The 16,689-nt window shown below is 35.6% G+C and overlaps 3 protein-coding genes across 4 annotated transcripts; 1 reads left to right on the top strand and 2 right to left on the bottom strand.

Annotated features, from left to right (window-relative positions):
• Nucleotides 1-1,038: 1,038 nt before the first annotated feature.
• LOC145109277 (putative ubiquitin conjugation factor E4) lies at nucleotides 1,039-7,130 on the top strand. The gene is made up of 16 exons (XM_079046428.1): nucleotides 1,039-1,991; nucleotides 2,106-2,310; nucleotides 2,402-2,553; nucleotides 2,661-2,883; nucleotides 2,974-3,126; nucleotides 3,204-3,407; nucleotides 3,505-3,617; nucleotides 3,716-3,833; nucleotides 4,305-4,394; nucleotides 4,481-4,684; nucleotides 5,451-5,546; nucleotides 5,626-5,748; nucleotides 5,825-5,917; nucleotides 5,998-6,162; nucleotides 6,250-6,339; nucleotides 6,772-7,130. Exons 1-16 carry the CDS (start codon nucleotides 1,153-1,155, stop codon nucleotides 6,955-6,957), a joined length of 3,054 nt encoding a protein of 1,017 aa, XP_078902554.1. The 5' UTR covers nucleotides 1,039-1,152; the 3' UTR covers nucleotides 6,958-7,130.
• Nucleotides 7,131-8,938: 1,808 nt separating this feature from the next.
• On the bottom strand, nucleotides 8,939-10,950 carry LOC145109276 (uncharacterized). Of its 2 annotated transcripts, none has more exons than XM_079046426.1 (6): nucleotides 10,718-10,950; nucleotides 10,147-10,634; nucleotides 9,881-10,019; nucleotides 9,737-9,798; nucleotides 9,344-9,482; nucleotides 8,939-9,220 (listed from the first exon to the last, which is right to left on the bottom strand). In XM_079046426.1, exons 2-6 carry the CDS (start codon nucleotides 10,587-10,589, stop codon nucleotides 9,095-9,097), a joined length of 909 nt encoding a protein of 302 aa, XP_078902552.1. In that variant the 5' UTR covers nucleotides 10,590-10,634; nucleotides 10,718-10,950; the 3' UTR covers nucleotides 8,939-9,094. The 2 variants fall into 2 exon arrangements, with proteins under 2 accessions (XP_078902552.1, XP_078902553.1); XM_079046427.1 differs by having other exon boundaries at nucleotides 10,147-10,628.
• Nucleotides 10,951-13,795: 2,845 nt separating this feature from the next.
• Nucleotides 13,796-14,326, bottom strand: LOC145106928 (uncharacterized). The gene has a single exon (XM_079043841.1). It carries the CDS (start codon nucleotides 14,324-14,326, stop codon nucleotides 13,796-13,798), a length of 531 nt encoding a protein of 176 aa, XP_078899967.1.
• Nucleotides 14,327-16,689: the final 2,363 nt, after the last annotated feature.

The raw sequence follows: 16,689 nt of genomic DNA, 5'->3' as shown, positions 1-16,689 counted from the left end.
AATAATGTTATTATGTATATGTATCATCATCCGATCATTCAATTTTAGTATCATCTTTTTTCAAGGTCAAAAGGTAGGTCTATATAAAAACCTAACGGCATAAGGAAGTAGATTGATATCATCCACCAATAGAAGTATTTTTTTTGTAATCTTTATCATCACCTATACCAACATTTGTATCATCATCTTTAGTGACATATGCATCATCATATTTACCAACATCATTGTTATGTGTGGGAACAACATTGTTACATATAACAACATTATCATCACCAACATACTTCTAGTGTTTCATATACAACATATCCAGGATTTTGTGGTTATACCACATCGACATAATGAAAAGGTGGTTGTTAAGGTGTTTCACATACATCATGTCCATGAGGATATTGATGAACACTTTGAGAGATAAAAATACATATGTGATTGTTGCCACCTCTTTCGCTATATCTATTCTCACCTGAACTATTTCCTCTTCCATTAGCTCATTTCTCATCGGAGCCTTTTCGATAGATTGATTCATACCAACAGTTGATTATTCCACTTCATTGCATTGGACAATTAGAGCATCTTCCACTAGAGCACTCTCTACCATATACATATGTCTACCAGTTGGGACTTTATGAATAATTTTTTTCAAATGTTTCATGTCACTCTCACCGACTATCTCTGTAACATATTTCAATGTGGGATGTTGGGAAAACATATTGATATTAGGTACGCCTTCTAAGCATGTCGTAAGTTTGACCAAATTTCATAAATCAGAATAAATTATATCCGGAAATTCTACATTATAGTTTTGAACAAAAATCATAATGTATTAAGATTTACCATTGCTTAACCGCCATGAACCAAGGGGTATAAACAAAAATAAAATACTCAATTGAAAATTTTGAAGACATGTATTTTGTGAGAGAAATGATACCAAATAATTTTTTTGTGATTTTTGTATGTACATACATAATTTTATGTATGTAAACTATTACTATCTATTATGTTATTTATGTATACGTATATGTATCCATTGGCTTGTTGACAATGGAGAAACAAAATTCTTAGAAACTTTTTGTTGATCCTTCTTCTTTACCCATTCAAAATAATCAAACCTGCCCATTTTCACCGTCTTTAATCAAATCAATCAATTCCGAGACTATGGCGACGACCACCGCAAAACCGCAGCGATCGCCTGAGGAAATCGAGGACATAATCCTACGCAAAATCTTCCTTGTAACCCTAATAGATTCAATGGGGAACGATACACGAGTTGTTTACTTGGAGATGACGGCAGCTGAGATTTTAAGCGAAGGCGGTGAACTGAGACTTTCTAGGGATGTGATGGAACGAGTTCTTGTTGATCGTCTATCAGGTAATTTCACTTCTGCGGAAACCCCTTTCCAGTACCTAGTTGGGATTTATCGTCGCGCATATGAAGAAGGGAAGAAAATCGCTAATATGAAAGATAAAACAGTTAGGGCTCAGATGGAGTTAGTTGTAAATCAAGCGAAGAAATTAGCAGTGTCCTATTGTAGAATTCACTTAGGTAACCCCGATATGTTCGCCGATTCCCAAAGAGATAAATCGAATGTTTCTCCATTGTTGCCTTTGATTTTCTCTGAAGTTTCTAGTTCCATTGATACTTTTGGTGGTGGTAGTAGTGGTGGTGCCTCTTCTCCTCCTGGTTTTTTGGATGAGTTGTTTAGGGATTCAGATTACGATTCCATGGAAACGATCTTGAAGCAGTTGTATGAGGATTTGAGAGGAACTGTACTCAAGTGTTCTGCTCTTGGAAACTTTCAGCAGCCATTGAGGGCTTTGATGTACTTGATAAGTTTTCCAGTTGGTGCTAAAGCTTTGGTGAATCATCAATGGTGGATTCCCAAAGGTTTTTTCATAAATGGCCGTGCTATTGAGATGACAAGCATCTTGGGTCCTTTTTTTCATATCAGTGCTCTTCCCGATCAAAGTTTTTACAAGAGTCAGCCTGATGTTGGGTGAGTTTGATCTTGATTTTCTATTTCCATGGCTATTATATGACTTACCTTTTCAAGTTATATCTTCTCTGTTAGATCATTTTTGTTTAACTTTCATATCCATGGAATATGCAGCGAGCAGTGTTTTATGGACTCATCAACAAGACGCCCTGCTGACCTTTTATCTTCATTTGCAACTATCAAATCTGTCATGAACAATTTATACGATGGATTGGCAGAAATTCTTAGGTCTCTTTTAAAGAACACAAACACACGAGAGAATGTGCTCCAATATATTGCAGAAGTGATCAACAAAAATGCATCAAGGGCTCATATCCAGGTAAAAAAAAAACTTTTTTGACCATAAAGACATAATTTATCTATCCAGGTGAAAGTTTTATTAATATTGGATAATTTGTGATTGGTGATAGGTTGATCCTATGTCTTCTGCAAGTTCAGGCATGTTTGTGAACCTTAGTGCTGTTATGCTTCGATTGTGTGAACCTTTCTTGGATGCAAATTCAACAAAGAAAGACAAAATTGACCCTAAATATGTCTTTTATGGTTCTCGTTTGGATTTCAAGTAAGATACTCTTTATCTACTGTAGATGTATCTTTTCTAAATAAGAAAAGATTGAAACTACAATCCCTTAATATGAATTTGATCATATGATTCTCAACTGAATACAGAGAACTAACTGCTCTTCATGCATCTTCGGAAGAAGTTACTGAATGGTTAAACAAAAACAAGCCAAATAATGAAGAAAACAGGTTGCTTCAGTCTCAAGAAACAACAAGTTCTGGTCAACCAAGTCAAAACTATTCATTTATTTGTGAATGTTTCTTTATGACTGCTCGGGTTCTAAATTTGGGTCTTCTGAAAGCTTTTTCAGACTTCAAGCATCTTGTCCAGGTATTCATTTCTTTAATCCCATGATTCAAAGTACAATAAGAAAAATAAAAAAGTAAAAAAAAAAAAATACAATGCTTTATTTGGTTGCAGGATATTCAAAGATGTGAAGATAATTTAGCAACCTTGAAAACCATGCAAGAGCAAACACCTTCCCCTCGAGTGGCTCAGGAAATTGCTCGACTTGAGAAGGAAATTGAAACGTTAACACAGGAGAAATTATGTTATGAAGCTCAGATACTGAGGGTAAATTAGTCTTTTTCCTTTTTTTCAATATTCGAGTTTCGGTTTTTTCAAATCCTTTTTTTGTATGTTATTGTTAGGATGGAGGACTACTTCAACAGGCATTATCTTTCTATCAGTTAATGGTGGTTTGGTTAGTGAGTCGAATTGGTGGTTTCAAAATGCCTTTACCTCAATCTTGCCCCATGGAATTCGCATGTATGCCTGAACACTTTGTGGAAGATGTTATGGAATTGCTTATTTTTGCTTCTAGAATCCCACGTGCTTTAGATGGTGTCAAATTGGTACTAAAAACAGATTCTTTTTTTTTTTTTTTTTTTTTAAACTTTTTATTAATTATCTTCTCTAGTCTCTCACTTTTGCGTTTTTTTTGTTTGGCAGGATGATTTTATGAACTTTATTATCATGTTTATGGCAAGTCCAGAGTACATTAGGAACCCTTATCTAAGAGCCAAAATGGTTGAAGTCTTGAATTGTTGGATGCCTCGTAGGAGGTATTTATTTATTTTGATTGATTCTATCGTCTTATGTTATTTTCTTACAAAGGGTATTTATGTCTTTTTATGTGTTGTGTGTGTGTTTGTGTGTGCAGTGGCTCATCTTCTGCTACCAGTACACTTTTTGAGGGGCACCAACTCTCTGTTCAGTATCTTGTGAAGAATCTTTTGAAACTCTATGTTGATATTGAGTTCACAGGATCCCACACTCAGGTGAGTGATTGTTTCAAATATTTTAAGAAATAGCAATGTCATCAAAGTACAAAAACAGTTTCTACTGTTATAAATTCTCTAGTTTTTTCAAAACATCATGTTTTTATAAGAGAAAGTTGAAAGTACAACAATGTTATATATAGCTGTTTAGATATTCCAAAGTACAAAGCCATACTAATAAAAAAGTTAAAAGTACAATGATGCAATTAGAAGAAGCAAAAGAATAGTAATTTTAGCAATGTCATCCAAATACAAAGCAACTTTCACTGTTACAATTTTTTTTAAAAAAAAATTCAAAATATCATGTATTTAATAAGAAAAGAAATTAAAAGTATAATCACATAGATATTCAAAATAGAATGTCTTAGTAGTTAAAGAAGTAATGAGAAGAAATGAAATTTGGATTCTATAATAAAGAATTGAGTAAAAGTAGATTGCTATTTCTTACGATATTTCTTCAATGTTATGCAGTTTTATGACAAGTTTAACATCCGCCATAACATTGCTGAACTTCTAGAATACCTTTGGCAAGTCCCTGTCCACCAAAATGCTTGGAAACAGGTGAATTATTATTATTATTATTATTATTATTATAATTTTTAATCAACTCGTTATTTAACAATTTACTGTTATTGAAAAAATTACAGATTGCGAAAGAAGAGGAAAAGGGTGTTTACTTGAACTTTTTGAACTTTTTAATCAACGATAGCATCTTTCTTCTTGATGAAAGTCTGAACAAGATTCTTGAGCTTAAAGAGCTTGAAGCTGAAATGGCTAACACAACTGAATGGGAACAAAGATCAGCACAAGAAAGACAGGAGAGAACTAGACTTTTCCACTCTCAAGAAAATGTCTGTCTTTTCTCCCTCTCTCTCTCTCTGTCTATCCTTTCAAATATATTTATAGGGGTATTTTCGTCATTTTCTCAATTTAATACTTTTTTGACCATCTAAAAACACCATTTTTTTTCCTGGATAGGTTTTGAAAAAAAAAAAAACGCAATGTACAACCATTATTTTGTCTTTTCTCCCTTCTATCCTTCAAAATATGTACAGGGGTATTTTTGTCATTATCTCGATTTACCCATTAATACTTTTTTGACCATCTAAAAGCACCACAAAATACCAAAAAACGCAATGTAGATTCATTATCTTGTCAATTTAGCCATTGACTTATTATTTTTTAATGTTTTGTCCCTGAATATAGTTGATTTTTGCGATTTTGATCCCAATAAGTATTCTCTTTCATTTTTGGTCCTTATTTGAGGTTTTTGTAACGTGTTTGGTCCATGTTCCTAGTGAAATTATTATTTTGGTCCCTTAGTATAGCTGATTCTTGCAATTTTGATCCCAAAAATAGTCATATTACTTGGAACAAGAACCAAAATGTTACAAAAACACCAAATAAGGATCGAAATTGCAATAAAAAACTTTTCAGGACCAAATTTGCAGAAAGTATGTTGTGCCCTTTTGTACATTTCCATTTTGAAAAAATGTTATGGTCTAATCATTACAGAAAATGATGAAAGTACAAGTCCTTTTTTGCAAATTTCCCAAATATTTGTATTATGAATTTGTATTAAAAATGAAGTTATATGGGTGATTGGTATATATATAGATTATTAAGATTGACATGAAGTTAGCCATGGAAGACGTGAGCATGCTTGCTTTCACCACTGAGCAAATCACAGCCCCTTTCCTCTTACCCGAAATGGTAACCTACTTTCCCAACATAAATCTCATTTCCACTTTATAAAATATAAACTTTTAATAATCATTTCCTTATATTTCAGGTTGAAAGAGTTGGCAGTATGTTGAATTATTTCCTGTTACAGCTTGTGGGCCCTCAAAGAAAATCATTGAGCCTAAAAGATCCTGAAAAATACGAGTTTCGCCCAAAGCAATTGCTTAAACAGGTTTTTCTTTTCTTTTATTAAATGATATATTTGGAATGTAATAAATATCTAATTATTCTTTTTTTATATCTTGAAGATTGTCAACATATATGTCCATCTGGCAAGGGGCGATCACGAGAATATTTTCCCATCTGCCATTACAAAAGATGGACGTTCCTACAACGACCAGGTATTTTCTTTTTTAAAATTTGTTTTTTTTACAAGATTTTATAAAAATTATTTATTTATAAATTATAAATGTGTGTGCAGTTATTTACGGAAGCTGCAAATGTTCTTAGAAGAATCGGTGAAGATCCAAGAATGATACAGGCGTTTGATGATTTAGGTAAAAAAGCTAGATCTGCAGCATCGGAAGCCATGGATGCTGAAGCTATTTTGGGAGATATTCCAGATGAATTTCTTGATCCAATCCAGGTTAATATTGTCTTTTTACATATTTTTCTATTTATAAAACAAGAAAATACGTTTTACTGACACAAATATAAATGTTGGAATCTGCAGTACACTCTGATGAAAGATCCAGTCATTTTACCATCTTCAAGAATCATAGTAGACAGACCCGTGATTCAGAGGCATCTTCTCAGTGATCCTGTAAATTTTTTATCTATGTGTGTGTGTGGGGGGGGGGGGGGGGGGGCATTTATGTCATTTTCACAAACGAGAGCTTCAAAAATTGCAATTTTTGTCCCATTGATATCGGTTTCGGACTTTCGGTCCCATTCCAGTGCTATTTTTTATGACGACGAGGATCAAGGGCATTTACGTCTTTTGCACATATGAGAGATTTGTCTTTTCTTGAGTGGGACAAAAAGTTTTAGTGTCATTTTCAGACTATTAGTCTCAGTCCAATACATGCGAAAACACAGTATCAAGGGCATTTACGTCTTTTGCACAGACCAGGAGGGTATTTATGTCTTTTGCACAAATGGGAAATAAAAAGCAAGTCCCTGTCCCATTTTTTGGGCGGGACAAAAAAAATGTCAAACACAGTAAAAGGATTTTGTATTAATTTTTTTTTGGCAGACGGATCCGTTCAATCGATCACATCTTACACCGGACATGTTGATTCCAGACACAGAGTTGAAACAAAAAATAGAAGAATTTGTGAGGTCACAACAAAGGAAGCAAGAAGATCTGAGCATGCAAAGCAGCTCCAAATCTTCTATTCAATCACCAGATGCTACAAGTACAAGGCCTTTAATTGATTGATTAGACTCTAGTTTTAGAGTTTGTAATTTCTTGTATCTATTATTAGCATCTCGTTGGTTGGTTGTTTGGTATTACTCAAAACAGGTTTTTTTTTTTTTCTTAAAACAACTTGTAAAATTTTTAATCATATCATATCATAGAAATTATCATTACGTTTGATGTTGAGAACTAAACTAGTTGCATTTACATTTTGGTATCCTTGTGTGTTATGTGTGCTCATAATCATTGCTCCATTATTAAAGATCAAAATAGGCGCAAAAACCGATTATTTAAAATTAGCCGAGTTTCGGTTGCATTCTGATATCTTTCTTTCCATTTTCTGATTGAAATGTTCTTTGCATAAAGATTTAATGCTAAAGTAGATGAGTAATACAATACCAAATTTGGTGCAACCATGACACCAAATGGATACTTGATCCAAACAAGGAATAGAACCTTGATTCCTTGTCTGTATTGCATTACCAATAATCTGACTTGATGGATGATCTTTTAATGTTGAGAGCTTGATGGGATTCAATGTTGAGAGAAATCTTGGTGAATTTCTATTGAATATGGATGAATAAGTTTTTTTAGATTGTGAGCAGGTTGAATGGTAATCAAACTTCACATGAATAAATTCTTCAATAATCTCTCTTTTTCTTATAGACACACAAAGCTTTGGAAATTGAAGATTCATTCATCCATCAGCTTTGACCTCAAACTTAGACAATGGATCCTTTTGATTCAAGATGTAGCATAGCATGGCTAGCCAAACACATGAAAGTATGATATGTCTAGTTTTCTTCCTTTAGGGACTTCTTAAGATATCATAGAATGTCTCTTCACACTAATGGATCTATTTTGCGTGTAGCAACTTGTGTTAACTTCATCCCAGAAGTACAATGTCAAAAGTTTTCAACAATCATAGTTCTTTCAACTTTTATAAATCTACATCAAATTTGGCGTTAAGATTTAATGTAATTTGTGGTCTTTTTAGTTTGAGTTTATACATATTTAGTTTATTTTAGTTGTTTAAAGTTTGAGTTTATCAATTTCAAACCGATCAAATTGTATCGTTACATTTTAATAAAGGTAATAATCGTTTCATAGACGATTAATTGTATTATAAATGCCACTTTCTTTATCTAATCCTCTTTAATAAATAAATGTTTTTTTGCCACTTGTCACACTCTCATTCAATTTGCTAAATGTCATTTTGTGGTTATTTTGAATTAATTTTTTTTCCACATGTCATTTTATGAGTTTTTCTATTTTATTAAATTCTCTATAATATTTTAATATAATAACTGCAATAAATATAGTAATAAATTGATATCAATTTCATTAATGAACTTATCTTTTAATTTCAAAATTCTAAAAAAATAAAGCTTTTTAGTTTCTTTTATTTATTTAAATTATTTGTTCAAATTTAAAAGATAAAAAACATATTTATTATAATAATTCATTATTTTTCTTATTTTCCTATAAATTTAAAGTTTTCAAATATTTTGACATTTATATTTAATTTTTTTATTTTAAATTAACCCATGTAATACATGGGTTTCACAACTAGTAAAATTAATACATAACAACTAATTCAAATTATATACAGATTTGTTTATTTATGTTTGTTTAATAATATAATTTCTAAAGTAATTGTGAAAATAGATATAAGACAAATTTGTAAAAAAAAAAAACTAATAAATCAAATGTATGTTGTTGAAAATCTAAATAAATTAGGCAAAGAGAATATACTTCAAATATATTTTTTTGATGTAAAAAATAATGTTATGGTGCAAGATATATCACTATTTCCACAATTTGTTGTGCAAGATTTTTCTAATTACATCACACAAACAAATAATTAACAAAAAGGTAACTTCTTTGTTTCTATAATTATTTATAACCTATTTTATATAAATTATATATACAACAAAAAAAAAAATTAAAAAAACGGCAAATTTGTCATATAACATGCATACATTCTAACTCTTGTAAAAGATATACAAAAGAATAATTTCAATTCCATTCCAAATCCCGATCCATTATTGTCATAACCAAAAAAAAAAAAAAAATCCCAAAAGTACAAATGCTATAACTAAACAATTCTTTAAAGTACAATGCCTTAATATGAACCATGTGTTCATTTATCAAAGTTTCATACACTTTTGACCTTAAGCTTTGCATACTCATGTGCAATGCTCATTGAACTCCTACTATGTCTTAAAGAAAATTCCGCAAGCAATATTTGTTTTTCTTCTGATGTTAAATCACCATGACCACCCTTTACATGTTAAAAAACAAAATTAACACACTTTCCGTCTATAATAATTAAAGTCAAAGGACCTTAAACGTTGATTTTGAAAGTAGGTGTCCTAAAATAGAAATTGGTTAAAAAGATTCTTACCAAACGTGAAGTTCTATCACATACAGCATGATGCATGAGGATTCCCGAAGCAACTGACACATTAAATGAATCCACCATTCCTTTCATTGGAATACTACAATGCATATCTGACATTTTCAAAGCTTCTTCACTAATCCCCCTGTTATATCAACAAATAGCAACCTACTTTCATTACCTTGCTTATTATAGTTATAACATCTTATTTTCTTTTTATCAAAAAAAATAACATATACTTAAAGGTTGTTTGATAATTGTTGATTGAGTTAAGGCCTAATCAGGCCTTAACTCAATCAGATCTGACTCAATTGTCATCGGACCGAGTCAGATCCAGTCTTTTACCAGATCCGGTAAGAGGCATATCAAACACACCCTTAGTAATTGGTTAATTACTACCTGCCCTCATTTCCAACAACTATTGCAGTGGGACATGACCAATCCATATCATAGATAGAAACCTGTATTTTAAAAAAAAAAAAAATTATTTGTCTCATAAATGTGAATGAAACCTTTAGCTAAATGTATAAAATCCATACTTACAGCTTCAATTCCCACGTGTGTTGTAGCAATGCGATAGCCACGTGACCTCAAAACTTGAAAGCATTCTTCAGCAGAATCCCAGAGCTCGATATCTAACCATTTCTCAGCTCCCATACTAATATGGCGATGCTCTCTATACCTACATGTTGAAGATGAGAGGAATGGATAATGGATTCCAACAACACAACAAATTCAAAGACTTTTTGTAAAGATGTCATCAATTGGTGAGTGCATAATGCATAAGTCACCTCAGATTGGGTTAACACCTTTTCCGGCTGTCAAGAGACACCACATGAACGGACTGAAACCCTAAAGCATCTGCTGACCGGAACACTGCAGAGACATTCCCGGGATCTGATAAACCCTCCACCACCATACACACAGAGTAGGTCCGATTATTCACGACGTTCATGAACCTCTCCTTTCTGAGCTCCATTAAAGAAGGATCAACTGCATCCAACACCTCTCCGCTACTCAAATACGTGTTTCCAGATTTGAATTTGTCCAGGTAAGGAAACCAGCGGTTTGATTGTGGTTCAGTCCTCCGTTCCATCTTCATGAAGCTGGCGACGTCGTCGTTTGTGTTTCTCCGTAACAGATCTCTAACTGAAATTCGTTTACTTTCTTCTTTCTTCTTCTTCCTCCTCCTCGACACATGTACAGCTATCTTCGGTCGATTCAATCGAAACGGAAGCTTGAATGGATCCATATAATCTTGAGGAATGCCGGTATGTTTTAAGCTTAAACCCTAAACCTTCGAATTGAAGTGTTTGCATAGGCACATAAGAGGATAATTTTCACATGAAGTATAACAATTGAGAAAACATTGAGGTTCACCTGGACTTTGAGAGAGAAGACGGTGGCGGGGGAAATGCAAAGACGGAGTACACGTTGCGATGCGTGTTGTGCTGAAGTCTAAGCAAGAGAGAGAATACCGGAGAAGGAATTTACAGGCGCTCATGTCTGTGTTTGACTGTGTGGTCTCGGCGGTGAGGATGACGGCGGAGTGAGAGGATAAACGGATACCGATCGGTGGTGGTGGTGGCGACATAAGATAATAGAGATGACAGTAATGGTAAATTGCAAAACGCTCACTAAAATACTTCTTGGTATGCATATTTGGTCCTCGAGTTTTAAACTTAAACATGTTTAGTACATAATACTTCTTGGTATTAGTTATGAAAACTCACAAAATAAATACAAAAAAATTGATGGATAAAATGATAGTAAGGGTCCGGATGAGAACCTCAATTATCTTTTATTTTTGAACGCCGAAATTTTTATTAAACCACTAGCAAGCAGCTAGGGGCAAAGTAGAACAGTAGAAAAAACAAAAGTACAAGAACTACATCAAAGGGAAAATGCACCAAGAAGACCAATTTAAGGAGGTACCCCCTCTCCTATTTTTTATCCACATGAAAGAGTTCGCCTTAATATCTTCAAAAATACGGGTCTGAGATGGAGCAATATTGTTAAAGGAGCAGTCGTTTCTGACTTTCCACAAAGACCAAAGAGCAGAAAGAATGATCATGTGAGTCATCTTTATTTGAGAAGGCGATTTGGCAAAGGAGTGGGAGACTGAGAGGAGATGTTCAACATAATTAATATCAGAGAGATCAAGCTCGCACCAGTCTTGAAACATACTCCATACATCTCGAACCCAACAACATTCTCAGAGAAGATGTATAACAGATTCATCACCTGCACCACATAGATCGCATGTACCAGAGTTCAAAACAACCCCTCTTTTTATGAGCTCAGTTTTCACAGGTAACCTATTCAGTACAGCTCGCCAGGAAAAAAAGTTGATTTTAATAGGTACCAGATTATTCCAAAAGTGTTTATACTCAAGTAGGGGATAGACTTTTGACTCCCAAGCTCCACGTAAAGAGCTCACAGAGAAAACCCCAGAACTGCAACCAAGCCAACTCCATTTATCATCTGAGGTACCGAGAGAAACCAAGGAGAGGTCATTCAAACAACTATCAAGTTCCAACAGTTCTGTGCTAGAGCTAGGAGGACTCCGCCAATTCCATGAGACAACCAACGAACCGTGCACTTTCTGACATCTATCTGCAATGGAACAAATTTTAAAGGATTCAAGAGCAAAAATAGAAGGGTATTTAGATCTAAGATCAAAATTCTCAGCCCAATTGTCGAAGCAGAAGGAAAAAGAGTTCCCAATCCCTATTACTCTTTTGAACATGTCTTGAAGCGCAATATTTTGAGAACTGAAATCAGAAATAGTGCCAACAATATTTTTCCAAACCCCAGAAGCACCTAGCCGAACAGGGAACATTTTCCAAGATCTATGTAGGCAGTGCAGGGACCTGATCAGATTAGACCATAGGGCATACAGTTCCACTTTAAGCCTCTAAAGCCATTTGGCCAATAGAGCCAAGTTTGAGGCTCTCAAATTTATCACACCCAAGCCACCAAATCTTTTAGGCGTTAGAATTTTATCCCAACTAACCCAACATATTTTGTTTCTAGAGTCACACCCACCCCAAAGAAATTTTCTACGGATTCTATCGAGGTCATCTATAATCTTCAAAGGAGCTTTAAAGAGCGAGAAGTAAAAAAGCGGGAGACTCCCTAAGACTGAATTAAGTAGAGTAATTCGTCCGCCAAAAGAAAGTGTTTTCGCTTTCCAATTTGACAACTTGTCACATAATTTGTCGACGACGGGCTGCCAGTTCCGAACCAATGACATATTGGACCCAACCGGTAAACCTAAGTAAGTGAATGGAAGAACAGACGGCTGGTAGTGAAGGAAGTGAGCGAAAAGATCCACAGTGCTTGAGTTAACACCAATACCAAAGACCCGACTTTTTGAAAATTTTACCTTAAGACCAGAGGCTAAGTTGAAGCACCTTATAATTCTCGCAAGATTAAGGAGATTAGCTTGTGACCATTCTCTGACGAAAAGAGCGTCGTCAGCATAGAAGAGATGCGAGAGATGCGAGCCATCATGAGGGAGGTTAATCCCTGAAAAAACACTTAGATCACATGCTTTTTTCATAACTGCGTTCAGAGCCTCCATTGCAATGATGAAGAGAAACAGGGCCAGGAGGTCCCCTTGCCTAACGCCCTTGGAGACTGAAAATTCAAAAGTTGGGGAACCGTTTACCAGAACCGGGGAGCGAGATGAAGAGAGGCAACCCATGATCCATGTGCGCCAAAGCTGAGGAAAACCCAATTGTTCTATAATCGACTCCAGGAAAGACCAAATCAAGGAGTCGAAAGCCTTATTAAAGTCCACCTTAAAATGAAGTGCCTGTCTTTTAGATCTTTTCAACCAAGAGATGACCTCATTGGTCATAAGAGGCTCGTCTAAAATGTTACGTCCCGCAATGAATGCAGACTGAACCTCTCCCACAACTGAGCCAATAACAGTCCTGAGACGATTGGCGATGACTTTTGCAATCACCTTATAAATGCATCCAATTAGGTTAATTGGGCGATAATCCGACAGAGAAATCGGATCCTTAGTCTTTGGAACTAGGGAAATAAACGAGGAGTTGCACCCCACGTTGAGAGTACCACCTGTGTGAAACTGGTTAAAGATATTCACGAAGTCAGCTTCAAGAGAGCCCCAAAAGAATTTAATGAACTTGAAAGAGAAGCCATCAGGCCCGGGGGGCTCGCTCATTACCACAAGCCCAAACAACTGCTTTTATTTCAGAGGATAGGAAAAGGGCTGTTAGATGAGCTGCATCAGAATCCGAGAGAGTGCGAGAAAAATTACAGGAGAGCTTTGGTCTAGATATGAGGGATTCGGAGAACTTATCATTAAAAAAAAAAAGAAAACACCTCATTTTTTATAGCAGCAAGATCAGTTGTCTAGATCCCATTAATGGAAAGGTAATGAATACGGTTATTTGATAGATTGGAATTGATAATCCCATGAAAAAATTAGGAGTTTTCCTCGCCATCCAATGCCCACTTGATCCTAGCTTTTTGTTTGAGATCAAGGCACCTGTTTTGCTCAAGCTCTATTAATTTATTTTTCCATTCCAGCCGATTCTCAAGTTCCACACTAGAAAGGCCCCTGGATTCCACAATAAGATCAAGGGCATCGATCCATTGTCTAAGTTTAATCAACTCACCTAATTCTATTTCTCTCTTTTTGGCATTCCAATCCTTGATCATATTCTTGATCCGCCTAAGCTTACAAGATAGGAGTTTGTCGGGAGGACCCGTGAAAAGAAAAGATTCATTCACGGTGTTAACAACCTCCACCAAACTAGTATTATTAAGCCACCTGTTGAAAAATCTAAAAGGAGATGGACCGAAATCCACCACCGTAGTGCTTAACAGGAGCGGACAATGATCAGAAAATTCCCGTGGTAGTGCAGCGAGTGAGGCGTTTGGCCACAAAAGAAGGAATTTGTCATTGACAAGAACTCTGTCAATTTTGCTTAGCTTTTCACCACCATCCTTCATATAGGTGAATAGCCTACCGCCCATGGGGTATCCGCTGAGACCTGCCTGAAAAATAAACTCGTTGAATTTTCTAGCACCTAGTTCACAGAATGTAGAGTTTAGCCTATCTTCCGGAACTCGAACATCATTGAAATCGTCCAATAAAATCCATATTCCTTCCAGCGTGTTAATTAATGATAGTAAATTACTCCACAACTGATTTTTTAAGGGATTGAAATTGTGGGGCATAGATATTGGCGATAATGAGATCATCCTCAACTCCTTGTAGTGTGCCCACAAAAATCAAGAAATGTTGATTTTTCACCGCCTGTTTTGTTTTGAATAAAGAAAGATTCCAAATACAAAACAAACCACCAGAGCGACCATTAGCGTCATCGTGATCATAGGCAAAAGCCGATTTATCCCAATAATTATTGAAAGCAATTTTAGAGGAGTCGATGAATTGAGTTTCTTGAAAAGCGAAGAATTGTATTTTGTTTTCTCTCTTCAGCCTTTGGAACCATTCCATTTTACAGGAACTGCCCGCCCCCTTATATTTAGAGATATGAAGTTCATTAGGAAACATGACTAACCCTATCATCCTTAACCATATCCCTGATATGCTCTTCAATCCATCTAATTTGAATCCCAATTGGTCGCCAATAATCAATGTGTTGGTGGTTTCTAGGGTAATAGAGTGATCGTAACCTGACCCCCCACCGTTATTTCGAGAGACTCCAGAGTGTGATCTCGAGTTCAAGATCTGAGAGGAGCGTGGAAGCCAGAGGGTATCTTTTAGTTTGAGAGAGTGAGAAGGAAGCTTACGGGATGATTTAGAGTTACCCCTGGACATGGAATGAGAGTTCCCGGAAATCGAGCCATTTTGGGATGAGGAAATTGGGCAATTTAGGTCTGGAATTGGACGAGATGTTGGGTTAACCAAGAGAGTTGGATTGGGAATGCAAGAAGAGCCCAAAGAGCCGGATGGGCTAACTAGATCAGTACGAGCCGGGTCGGGGCCTCCAATATTGTGAGTATCATATTCTGCGAGTGGTACATGGATCTCGAAAGTTGAGTCAGCGACAACAGATGAAAGAGCATCCAAATCCTCCTCGAAAGACGGGCAAACGCACGGAGACCAATGCGACGTGACCCCTGGGATACCGCACCCCCACGATCGGAGGAGCGTTTCTTCACAGGTGGCTAAGGCGGCGTGGAGTCCCAGAAAGAGGCATGCAATTCTCCATCTGGAACATCCTAGTCCAGTCGAAATTCACCGTCTTCAGCCTCATTGTTTGCATCGAGGAAATCATCTTGAAGGATAGGAGGATCCATGTCATTATCATTCTCATCCACCACATCAATATTTTCATTTTCATCCATAAATTTAGGCACCCAGGCTCCAGAGTCCTCAGAGACAAAGATCTGGTATTGTCTATCCCTCCATAATATGACTAACGGTTCGTGAATGCGGATCGGCGAGTTCACCAAGATACACACGTTTCCAGCTGACAGGTCAGTAATTTTGAGTGAAGAAACAGGGGATGAGATGACCCTGCCAAATAAACCTCCAATTTATTCCATGCAAGGTCCATCCCACAGATGTAAAGGTACTCCATCAATTGTTAGCCAAGAAACCCTAGAATATGGGAAGTTCATCCCGTCCCATACAGAAAGCGAGGAGAACCATGTAGCTTGCCCCAAATCCAAAAAGTGTTTAGCAGCTTGCTCATTTTTGAATAGAATAAGAGCAGACAACCCTCCAACAAATTTGATGGAAACATCCAATAATCCTTCTGCCCGGAGTCCAACAATGATGTTACTCATGAGGCTCAATCTCCTAACCTCGCCAATGAGTGTTTTGTTCTTCCAAGCATCAAAATGTTGTATTATATTATTTGAACCGACACTATCGTATTTGTACATAGCAGAATAAGATGTGTAAATATGTGTCTCCTATTGTCAACATGCTATCTCTCCAATGTAGCAAGTGTTGCGATATTTGATGAACTCTTCATCCACAAATATGAGCAATATTGTACAATATCAAACTCCAAATACTAGAGCATCACCATAGGCTCTTTTCAAACCCTTTTCAATTGTTTGAACACAAAATACTTGATTATTGGAATACTCAAGTATCAACAATTTCTTTTAAATAAAGAAAATGTAACTATTAATTAGAAATGAGCTAAATATGAGAAATAACACTTTACTTTCCAACAAAATTATTACAACATTGCATATTGGGGTTTTTTTTTTATTAAAACTTATTGGTTACATTTGAAAAGCTTATCATTAATAGCAATGTGTAACATTTAATCTTTCTAAATTGGTTACCTTATTGCTATAATTGATAAAATTTTCAAAATACAATATCCTAA

This window comes from Lactuca virosa, chromosome 4 (genome assembly GCF_052849685.1).
Source record: "Lactuca virosa cultivar CGN04683 chromosome 4, Lactuca_virosa_CGN04683_v6, whole genome shotgun sequence".
Taxonomy (NCBI): domain Eukaryota; kingdom Viridiplantae; phylum Streptophyta; class Magnoliopsida; order Asterales; family Asteraceae; genus Lactuca; species Lactuca virosa.
The sequence above is the reverse complement of the archived record's forward strand: the minus strand, read 5'-3'. Positions and strand labels throughout refer to the sequence as shown.

Bases quoted from the DNA above. Each gene is read 5' to 3' on its own strand.
- LOC145106928 (XM_079043841.1), bottom strand. From the start codon at position 14,326: ATGAAGGATGGTGGTGAAAAGCTAAGCAAAATTGACAGAGTTCTTGTC.
- LOC145109276 (XM_079046426.1), bottom strand. From the start codon at position 10,589: ATGGATCCATTCAAGCTTCCGTTTCGATTGAATCGACCGAAGATAGCT. The intron at 10,020-10,146 runs GTGTTAACCCAA...TTCAACATGTAG, and splicing joins TCTCTTGACAGCCGGAAAAG to GTATAGAGAGCATCGCCATA. The intron at 9,483-9,736 runs GTAGTAATTAAC...TTGATATAACAG, and splicing joins GTTGTTGGAAATGAGGGCAG to GGGGATTAGTGAAGAAGCTT.
- LOC145109277 (XM_079046428.1), top strand. From the start codon at position 1,153: ATGGCGACGACCACCGCAAAACCGCAGCGATCGCCTGAGGAAATCGAG. The intron at 5,749-5,824 runs GTTTTTCTTTTC...TATATCTTGAAG, and splicing joins CAAAGCAATTGCTTAAACAG to ATTGTCAACATATATGTCCA. The intron at 6,163-6,249 runs GTTAATATTGTC...TGGAATCTGCAG, and splicing joins AATTTCTTGATCCAATCCAG to TACACTCTGATGAAAGATCC.